The sequence below is a fragment of the Daphnia magna genome, linkage group LG10 (assembly GCF_020631705.1).
Source record: "Daphnia magna isolate NIES linkage group LG10, ASM2063170v1.1, whole genome shotgun sequence".
Classification (NCBI taxonomy): Eukaryota; Metazoa; Arthropoda; class Branchiopoda; order Diplostraca; family Daphniidae; genus Daphnia; species Daphnia magna.
Genome location: NC_059191.1, coordinates 2,313,511 through 2,324,816, shown reverse-complemented (window position 1 = coordinate 2,324,816; position 11,306 = coordinate 2,313,511). Strand labels below are relative to the sequence as shown.

The window sequence follows — 11,306 nt, the reverse complement described above, 5'->3', positions numbered from 1 at the left end:
CTGCTAGTTGGTCGTCAAGAGAAACGATACCATGGTATGACGATACGATCACTAGCTGAGAAACCCCGGACGGAAAGTTTTCAAAACTGATTTCAAAATCAAATGTATGAAGTGAAAACCTGCTTGACTAACAGCCGATGACGTCTGTCATCGTCTGTGTATTTTAAAAATTATATTCATTACTATGCATCCAAGAAATCTTTTTTCTATTGCTGACAGTCGTGTGACGTCACCGTATCCTGTTGTTCATATTGCTCAAAAATAGATAGTCTACGGCAGGCAAGTGCAATTTCAATAGGAAAAACAAATATTTATTTAAAAAATTTTATATAATAACATAGATCGTCATTATTGATTCTATCTTCTAACAGTTTTTCTTGTAAGATTCTTTACTGGGCAGTAAAGTTTAATGAAAATCTTCCTATAGAATCACAAATAGGAGTTTGCTTACTACTACAATCTACATAGCACGTACATTTTGGATCGCGATTCGCTACGACGTTCTAGTACGGCTTTAGTTTGTATTCTTTCATCAGACATTCTGAGAATTCGCGCAACCTCTTCAATTCATTACCAACATCTCAGCGATATTGCTGTGAGGGGGCGTGTTGGCTACCTCGAGCTATAAGTTGGTACCGAACAAAGAGAATCAATCATGGCGAGATCAAAACGATCGCTCTTGACGAAAAGCTCTCTTGCAAGACTCTCTATGAGCTAACTAAAAGCCACAAAAGAAAGTTTGTATAGACTCTAACCAAGGACAAAAAAGACGAGTCAGACATGTTCAACCAAACTGGGATCGGTGTTTTTTTCCCGCTAATGTCGCCAGAATAACCAGAAGAAAAAGATCAAAATAAAAATGACTTGCGTTAAATGATCAAGTTATTCATATTAACCCTTTTTAATATTCAACATCGTGTTTTATGCAGCGAAAAAAATTAATAAATAAAGATGTATGTAGGCTATAGTATAGATCGCGAAACTCGTTAACAGCGTTCTGAAAAGATGAAAGATAAAATTGTGCATCCCAAGAGGAACCGTCTAGCATTTATTAGTTATAGTGTATGCAGTAGCCATATAGTATCTGATGGCCTATATAAAAATAGTGCGGCTCCATGGAAAAGGCTTTAGAGATATTAGCCGTCAGATGTGGGGCTCCTCTATTATAAAACATAGGAATGCCAAACGAAGAATTATTGCAGACCGAAAAGAAAAAAGAAAAATGATTCATTCAACGGATTATATACTGTAGTTTTATGTTCTATAGTTTGACTATGACAGCAGTGCAGTTTGCACGAACGGTAGCCACCATGAATTCTGCCCAGTGAAAATAAGTTTTTATTTTATTTTATTTTATTTTTTAATAATATGATGAATTTGTAAGACGTCTACAACTTTTCCAATAAAGCAGCCGAGGAATTAACCAATTACGTGAGAACCCAGCCAAATGACGTGCTGTTTCAGCCATACACTTTTGGCAACAACTGACGTGCGGTCCCGTTATTCAGTTTCGTTCAATTACCAAACGATTCAAACGGACAGCCTGCCCGTGTTGTGAGCCTTCCTTCGTTGAATTCTGGCGTCGTGACTAGACTTTATTGATGAATAATTATTAGCATCGTTAAGTTGATCATCCCAAGACTCCAGAGAGAAATCGACGACGGCATCTAAAGTCTATTCGTCTTCATCGCCATGTCGAAACAGGATAAAAACGACGACTGAATGATGGCGTCGACGGTTAATTACTAAGTATGAATAAGTTAGCGTGGAAGCGGGACAGAATAATGAATGGGCTGGCGGTTCAGCCCAGTTTTAATTCCAAGCAAAACTTGCTAGTGGGTCGTAAAGTTTCTATACGTACATCTAGCACTTTCATTTGGCAAATTCCCAATCGCCAGCCGATTGCACATGAACGGATATCCTTCGCAAATGAAACGGGAATTTCTTATTCGTCTGCGTGATAGAGTTGTAATATATTGTGCATAAAATCTTCGTGTTTTTATAGGCCTATATATAAGGCAAGTATAGTTCATTGGTAGGCCTTATTTTTTTTTTAAAGACTTGCGCAGTGTATTACCCAGTCGCGATTGCGATTTGATTGTGCTTCCACTGAAATGCATTCGGCGGAGGCTGGACGATAAACATATGGATCCAATGGATCCATTTGAATCTAGAAAGTTATATAGCAATCAAAGCCGTCTATATACTATGCTGAGCTTTTAGGGGGTATTGGAATAAAAGTTCTTGATACAGAACTAACTGGCACGAAAGTAATCAGACGAAAAGTGAGCAGAGTGCCAATCGGTGTGTGTGGCGGTCGCAAATGTCTTTAGCCGGACGGCAATGAACGTATATATACAGCGTACGGCCTTACTGAATATATATTTAATGCCCGTTTCCAAACAGCAACTAGTCGTGGCGGCCACGGACCTCTGCCGAAACGATTTGCTGGCGCTCCACATTGGGACCGTGTATAGCAGCTAAACCATTTCACCTTTTTCTTTGTCCAACAGCCAGCTATAGATTAATTTTCATTTCAACCTATCCTACACAAAGAAAAACATAACAAACTTTAAAAGAATGGCAGCAGACGTCCGGTTGGGTTAGCAGTCTGCGTGATGTGATCGCATCTTGACCATCCAGTGCGTCTGTCACGCTCGTGCCCTACACCCATCGACCTCAACGAAAGAGATAAAGAAATTGAGAGAGAGAGAGTGGTTTCTCGCGAGACTACTAGATTATCTGATCACTTTCATCCAGTCAAACATTACTATCTTCTGAGCGCATCTCACGACAGTCTCTGTATAAATCTACCGTCTATGTAGTTTTTCTTTGGCTTTTCGTTTTCCCTCGCACGCTCTCCAGTTTTTATGGCTATATTCAGTACACTTTTTGGCTTGTGGTGTAGACTGAGTTTCTTTACGCTGCCATAGCTAAATTCAATTAGAGCTGAATTACAATTTCCACTTAGATTAACGCCTACGTATCACCGTCAATCGAGTGCATCCCGTTATTGTACTATACCTGCTTTATACTGTAGATGTAGGCTATACTATAGGCCTACTCGTTTGCACAGTAAGAAGACTACGAACAATCCTTTCATTTTAATTGAACTTATACATTCTCATGAATTTCTTTTGGCTTCTAGTTTTCATACCTATTTTTCAAAGAATATACGAACGGGTATCTGCAGCACAGCGTTCTCGATAATGTCCACATATTGAAATACGTATATCTAATCATTTTGCGTAAGAGCAGTGAAGTCAATCAGCAAAGAGAAATATACACGATAAGGTATATATATAGAGAGAAGTAGTAGACTATACTATATACTTATGGTAAGGAAGTTGCACGTCAAGCAGAGGCACAGCCTTACGTGGATCTGTCGTGATCCGCAGCCGCGGGACCAAGTTTTCTTTCCATCTCGTTTGCTTCGTTTTTTTGTGTGTGGAGTGGGTTGGGCTGTTTTATATATATTTGGGTTTTCTTTTATTATATATACACTGCCGCTGGATGTCTCTCTCTCGCGAATGAACTAGACTGGAATACCAAATATGATGCTATCGCCCCGCCATCCAATCGGGCAAATGGGATCAACTATGTAGGATCCCTCCTGTTCTTTTATATTTTACGTTACATGTTACGCCTGTATTATAGAAAGACATATGCACACACCTCAAGAAATTGGGGGAAAAAAAAAAACGCCAAAGGAAACAAATTTATTCAATTTTCTTGTCAAATTTTTTTATCTCAAATCGATTCATAAATTACTGTCGCAATTTGTTAGGAAATTTGAAAAAAAAAAAAAAATTGCTGTATGACGTTGATAATGAAATGATTTCCACGCTATTTCAATATACCGCAAATACGGCGCAGAAAATGCACAGTTGGAAGAAGAATTGCCATGCAAAAGTTATCGACTTGGAGAGTGACAGATCGTCTTCAACTGCACATGTTGTGTATCGAAAAAAAAAAAACGAATCAATAATAGCTCTATGGAGATGGGCGTCTATATATCGTCCACAAAGTGAACTCTTTCTCCCTACCCTTTTTGAATACGTACGTTGTCCCAATGTTGTATTTGCACCGTATAAGATTTGACTTGCGTCGAAGGGAATCGATTTTTACCAGCCGCTGTTCTTGCACTTTCTGTCTGTCCTCATTTCATTTTGCTTTCATTTTCTTCTTTCATATACGGCGGTAGATTTCTACGCTCACGCTGTCACCTCAGGACCCCATTTCAAGTCAGAGTGTCGACAGCGCGCAGAGCATCGGTCTATTACCTACAATAGTTGTCCCGCGTATATAGACGATAGACTATACCGTTCTCTCCTCATAGTTTCTGTATAGAATCTATTGACATTGCTAGTCGCCTGTCGTTGTTGCTGTCGTCGTAGATGGTGAAAGGAGGAAATATAGAGAGAATGAAAATGATGGGAAGACAGGGGAGGAACTACTGCACGAGTCTCAAATTCGACGCCGATTGTATTGGCACGAGTATTATTATACAAAGAGATGCCGAGTATAGTATATAGCCGAGGGGAAATAGAAAGATAAGGAGCAACACGAGATTTGGGAGAAGATGCGGAGAAAGCTGAGAATTCGAGCTTCCCTCTCTGTCTCTGTTGTGTTCTATTGGAAAATACATTGGTTGGTATAGACTATAGACATCGCATTCGTCGTTTCAAGTCAAGTTTCATATCAGATTTTTTTGTTTTGTTGAACAAAAAATAAATAATGCGAGTAGCGTTCAGGGCAGACACGGGAAAAAATGAAGACATTTTTTTTTTTTCATTCTCCAATTCTTTTGTTCTCAGATTGAATTCAAAGAGACGATCCTTCCAGGGACGGAGACTGAAAACACAAAACAAATAAAACAAAGGAGAATGCACACAAATAATGTGAGGAACGGGTAAGAGCAAGAAAGGGGGTAGCCATGACAAGAATGAAAGCTGATAGAATACGAAGAAATAGGAAATAATATTACAGGCGGGCAAAAAGATACAGCAGCAGAAAAACGAGCAGACGATTGCCAGTGTGTATGCTGTATGTAACATGGTCAACACGAGAGAGCCCGTTGAGATATACGCAGCAGAGACATTGAATGAAGTGGCAAGTTTGGCGGCGCATCCCTAATGATGGTAGTGTCTATGCATGCACACCAGCAACGTCTATATATATATACGTATACATGTAATTATATATCGTGTCTGCGTAGCACGTATAGCTATACATGTAGAGGGAGTGAAGTGACACGGTATAGATGTATACAGTACGTACGGTATAATGGAAAACAAATGGGCAACGCGAACTCGACGAAAAACTTTGGAAGAAACAAGAGTGATTCACTTTTCTTTTTTTTGTTTTTCTAATCAAATCGGACGGTCGTGATAGAATGGATGATGACGCACAATCAACACGTCTAACTATACTTAAGGTAATCATTGATTTATAGAGGCCAGTTATTTTTTTGTTTTTCTTTGACTTTTTAGGGCATTTTGGGATCATTTTGGTTTCAAGGATTATTCCAATCGAATTTGCGAAGGACGGCGAAGTGAGTCGGCTGGAGAGAATCGCTGTGACGGCCGCGTTCCAGGGTGCCCGTCATCAAGTAGCCGAGGTTGACATCGGCTGTTGTTATATGTGACGTCAGCGCTAATTTGAATTGCGGCTCCGATGAGAGATCGGCCGACGTCGTCGACGAGCTTTTAAACGAGCCAACAACGTAAACAGTTCGCCTATCACCGGCGTCAATCAATTTGGCTTGCGTCGTACTCCTGCATCATTTGATGAAAGAAAGAAAGAAACAAACAAAAAAAGAGGAGTTTGCTTAGAAAGATAAAAGCACATTAAAGAAAACAATTGACAGAACGGATAGATATACACAACGGCTATCAAAAGAGATCAAATATAAAAAAAGAAGGAAATGGGAGAAGATGCAGAGCTATAAGAAAGATACGAAGAAAGAGATATAGCCTATAGTATATATAGAAGAGAACCCCGTAGGAACACGAAAGGCGATGCAATCTAGTAGCAAAAGACATGTAGTCTACAAGCAAACCCTCTTGCGTCGTCTCTGTCTATAAAGAAATCCGAATCAAAAATAAATCAACGGGAAGTCGATGTCAAGTCATCGAACGATTTGCTGGAAACGAGAACGATCGTAGATCAAACAAAAGAAGAAAGCCACTCTCCATTTTTCAATTCCGATTGAAGAGAAGAAGAAGAAGAAGAAGAAGAAGAAAACAAAACAAAACAAAAAAAAACCGAGCTTCTTTTGATTTACTGCCTCCCTGTGCTGCCGTGTGTTCTATTTATAGGCGACATTGAAACCCACCCAGCGCGCCATTGTTGCCCTCCAATCGATACACCTCCAACAATGCTGACGGTTCTATTTGTTTTGATCGGCCCCGAAACGGTCTTGCCTTTTTCTTTTGTTCCATTTCCGGCTTTGGCAGACTCTTGTTTCAGGGATCAAGATTTTAGTCGCTCTTTTCGGCTATTATCGAAACGCTTCCTATTTACCTGCAAGCAATACAGGAAATTGAGGCCCAAATAGACAATGGATGAGCCTCAATCTGGCGGAAAGAGAGGATTTATTGTATGTTACTCGCTTCAGTAACATCGTGATCGATTTCAGAGATTTTGTTTTTTGTTTTTTGGGCGGTTTTCTGGAGCTTGCATCATACACGGGAGCAGGTCTGTACATTGTGTAACACGGATGTAACGAGGGAAACGAAAAAAGGATGAATTGTACGCTCGGAGGAACTCCTTCGATGGTTAAGAAGCGGAGCACATCTAAGAACATCCATCCATCAAGGGATGTCGACCGTGTCGATGTCAAACGTTCGTCTTTGATTCGTGTGTACCGCGGTCGGCGAGCCAAAGTTCCCAATCACAAAGTATTATATACGAGTTGCTCTGCATTACGTTGTAGCCTACGCATAGAGCTACTTCATAAAGCTGATGGCTGTTGCGGAAACGGCGGACATTTAAAAATCCAACTGAGGATGCATAAACAAAATTTAATGAATATCTTTACATGCATTTCGAGCAAAAACTATACGGATGTAAAAGAAACAAACGCAAGAGGATTGAAGCGAGCAATTTGCATTCATCTGCTCGGCAATACGTGATTTACATATAGACTTTTATTGTCTGACAATAGGAGCCGAGCTCGGCAGAGATGAAAAATTTATAGACTTGATCTCGATATCGTATACGATGTACTAGGGACTACTTGCATAAAAATGCCTCCATTTTTTTTCTTCTTCGTCCCCCAACTGGAATAATGCGTGTATTGAAGTGGTCCGTCCCGGGGTCATATCATTCGTGTCTAAGTATAAAGCTGTAAGAGGATTTTCCGTCTGTATGGTACAAGGCAACGTCTTTGTTTCTTCTCGTATACGTGTATGTATGGCACCCGAAGAGCGAACACTAATCGATAAAGATGTTTTTGAAACGCGGACATTCGCTTGGTTGCCCTGTCGCGCGCTTCGTGAGGGGGGGGAATAATCAAGAGCACAAAAAAAAAGAAAAGAAAAGAAAGAAGAAGGGCACCCCAACAGCAAAGACATCGTGTTCGTAACGTTGCTGTCGAGGAAATTCAATCGACATTCAGCCGGCAGCGGACACACCCTCTCGGAGACGTCCGCACCATATAAAGAAGATGTGTAAAAAAAAAGAAAGGGAAGAGTAGGAGAGAGAGAGAGAGCCTGGTAGAGTTAAAAAGAGCGCGACCAATGTGATTTTCTTTTTTTTTTTTTTACATAAAAAAAGGGGCTATTATGAAATGTTGTGTAACGTCTCGTTCCCTTCTTTTTCACTTGTCACCTTGTCCTTTGATTCGTGTTGCCACATCAGAAGAAAAGGTTCATCATCAACACGCCTTCGTGCTGTTGAGTCTAATATACAGAAAGCAGCAGCACTTTTTCTTTTTACTCCCCCATGTGTGGGATATAAAAGAACCCCACGCAAGTACGTGTTTTAGACGCTCGATTTCTTTCGTATTCCATGTATACGTAACGTACACGTATATATCCATTTAGACGTAGGGGGAAGGGGGAGGTGGGGGGTTAGGGAGAGAGCTTGTATATAGATAAAGAATATAGCGGCATCCCGATGAAATCGATGTTTATAAACACACACGTTCGTCATCAACCAATCGAATGGAACCGGTGCATCGTTCGTGCCAACTGATGGGCGATCGATATCCGCGTGTTGACGCAACTCATATTTAGCCTACGGACGTATTTATAAAGGATCAATATGCCACCATTCGTTGGCAATCAGATGAGCAATTTCGGAAATTGGAAAAAAAAAAAATTATAATTACTACGCACCTCCGCGTTCCGGCGACTTCGACAACTTTGCAGCGATTCCGGTTCCACCAAGGAATAGACAGGAGCCAATAAGCGTTGGTGGCAGTTCGGGCCCATCCTTCTTCGGGATATAATAAAACCTGTTGTATCGCATATTTAAAAATAAATTCATTAATTCATACTTTAATTATTACAATTTCACCCAATTTATGTGAGATATCATGTTAGCTACTTAAACAACAACAACAACAACATAAAAAAACAAAAACAAAAAGAAAATTCAAATGAAAGTTTTTATGGATAGCAATAAAAAACAGAGATATAACGGAAGGATATTGTCTATAATCAAATAGGAGGAAGAATTTTTTTACCTTGGTGGGTGTACCGTCGTGCCGGAGTAATTTGGACCACCGGACGTCATTCTCAACGGGCGAATAAGAGTTGTTGCCATTGGTGCCGCTAGTGATGGGCCCGCAGGGATGGCCTGCAAGAAGAGTAGCAGCGCTGCTAGTTGCTGCTCCGTTATTGGCTGGCTGAGGCCAAAAACGCGCAAAGGTGTCGTTATCATTCACGGCGTTCGACGAAGCCGATGGCGACGACGACGAATTGTTATTGTTGTTGTTGTTGTTCTTCCCGATTTGCCTCAAACTGTCATCTTCCCCTTGCTGTTGGTGTTCATAGTTTTTGTTCATCACCGGTGACGTCTCACTGAACGCCGCAGGAGGCGGATGGTAGGACGAGTGTCGGTGATCGTACGATTGTTGATGAACCATTTTCAACCTCTCGGGGCCGAACGCAATTCGAACAATTGACAATTAATCAAAAATGAACTAAATCAGTTGACACACCAAATCAAATTTGGTCGGCCACCACGTGAATCGCATCATGCGACGACAAAATGCGGCCATCATTTGGAGCGGCACGAGCTGCCGAACACGGCGAATTCGGTTCCAGAGAAAGTTCACGAAAAGGCGGACGAAGAAAGAAGAACGTTGGCGCTGGATTCGAACGTTGGCCGCTGCTGTTGCCGGCGTCAGACTGGCCTTGGTGCCTCTGCCGCGTTTTGCTAATAGCAACACGGCCGTCGTATCGCGCAAGCGCTATCGATTGATGTCGAACCAAAAAAAATTTTTTTTTCCCCCTTCTTATTCTTTCCACTTTTTTTTCTTTCTTTACGTGATTCGATTTCTTGTTCCTGTAAGCTTCTTTTCATTCTATTTACTTCTCTTTTTTTTTTCTTTCGCTTTTTAAGATATTCAGTGACGTGACTGTGATGATTCGATCGTTGCCTGTCGATCGCTCTTTATTCGGGTGGCCTATCACTCGATTCCCGCTGACAGTCTTGGAAGGGCTGACACGGCAGCAAGTTATACTATAGCGACACAATCTATTAACGGTGGAATAGGAAAATGGACGTGTACAAATGTAAGACAGTCTATATAGGCCTATCTGGCCGTTGTCTGCTGTGTATACGCCAATGGTGCATGTATATGGTAAAATGAGACGGTCGACAAAGCTCGGATGACATCATTATTTGGCCATTCACTAGCACACGCTGTGTACAAAAGAACAATAGCTTGTGGGAGAGAGAGAGAGAGCAACAACAAAAAAAAAGAAAAAATGTGGAGGGAAAGAGCAGCACGTGTGTGGGTTGGTGCTATAAAAGACGGGATAAAGACATCAAGTCATCAACTGAAAAAATAAGAAGCATTCATTAAAGAAGGTTCTCTTTTCATCGCTTTTTGGCTGTGTGTAGGTCATCGTTCGAGTTTCTTGTTCTTTTTATTGTGATCGTCTGTCCTTAAAGGCCCATAACCTGTTTTGTGTACTCTATATTATACCGTGCGTCCTATAATATTCGAAATGATCGTTTGCTTTTTTTTGTTTTTGTTTTTTTTGTTTTCTTTCTGTTGATTGGGAATAGACATACTTCCATGTCGTTGTGCAACGTGAGTTATGTGCGGTGTAAAGATCCATCAAGTCGTCATTCAGCAAAAGCCATCGATCAACCTATCCGTCTGCCTTCTGATGGAAACGCGTCCGATGGGCGGAAATGATCTCCTCTAAAAGATTCTTACGGCTCCTCTCTTCTTCCGCACTCCAACAGATGGGCCTCGTTTCATCCGCTGTTTCATATAGTAGTAGATTTTTACGCTTTCATTTCCTTTTTAATTCCTCGCTTTAAAATAGAAATAAATAAATAAAAATTGCCTTGTATACAACACAGTTGGATCATAGAGCTGCACGTTCTTGGCTTCATGTCGTCATGATGGCATTTCAATTGCACCGGACAGGCTTTCCCGATGCGTTCAAATAGCGTCCTGTTATACAAAAAGGATTTTTTTTTTTAAGTTATAAATGTTAAAACGAACTTTTACGGTTTCTTACCAAGTGAAAAACTTGGCAGATATTTTTAAAAAGGGTTATAGAAAAAATTAGATTTTTTTATTGTTGTTGTTGTTGCCACTTTCTAAATCCAAAGTTCATTGATTTTCTGTTTTGTTTGCGTTGAATCATATTTAAGGACGATTGGCAACAAATGTTTCTAGAGTGCACGGGGCAAATAGAGAGGCATATTATGGGCACTAGTTACAGTATATACGTGTAATATAAGACATGTATAGATGGGGGGGGGGGAAGGCCATAGGGCAGGATGCGAAGATATATATTGGCTCTGTTCCAAAATCCCAGCTTTAAATCCTACCTAGCCAAGTTTTGCTGTTGTACACACACACACACACACACACACACACACACACATAGGTTATACCTCCCTGAAGCCCTATTATATCGCATTATATTTATTAGAAGGTACAGTACATACAACAGGCGGCACTATATTATACGAAGGAAAAGAGATTCATGGTTTGGTGTGTATAGCTGTTCTCAACGGATTGCGGATCATCGTATCCTTTTTTTTATTTTTTGCGTTCCCCTCTCTTTCGGCTTGTTAGAATCCTCGCTGATGTTTATAATAACAACAGA

At 40.6% G+C, this 11,306-nt stretch overlaps 1 protein-coding gene across 1 annotated transcript; it reads right to left on the bottom strand.

The window, feature by feature from the left end:
• Nucleotides 1-4,467: 4,467 nt before the first annotated feature.
• Nucleotides 4,468-9,370, bottom strand: LOC116933676. The gene is made up of 3 exons (XM_045180256.1): nucleotides 8,693-9,370; nucleotides 8,343-8,461; nucleotides 4,468-5,777 (listed from the first exon to the last, which is right to left on the bottom strand). The coding sequence occupies exons 1-3, from the start codon at nucleotides 9,092-9,094 to the stop codon at nucleotides 5,516-5,518; spliced, it is 783 nt and encodes a 260-aa protein (XP_045036191.1). The 5' UTR covers nucleotides 9,095-9,370; the 3' UTR covers nucleotides 4,468-5,515.
• Between the last annotated feature and the right edge of the window lie 1,936 nt (nucleotides 9,371-11,306).

Coding starts and splice junctions, on each gene's coding strand:
- LOC116933676 (XM_045180256.1), bottom strand. CDS start 9,094: ATGGTTCATCAACAATCGTACGATCACCGACACTCGTCCTACCATCCG. Junction 8,462..8,692: donor ACGACGGTACACCCACCAAG/GTAAAAAAATTC, acceptor GCGATACAACAG/GTTTTATTATATCCCGAAGA. Junction 5,778..8,342: donor GAAGTCGCCGGAACGCGGAG/GTGCGTAGTAAT, acceptor CAAATGATGCAG/GAGTACGACGCAAGCCAAAT.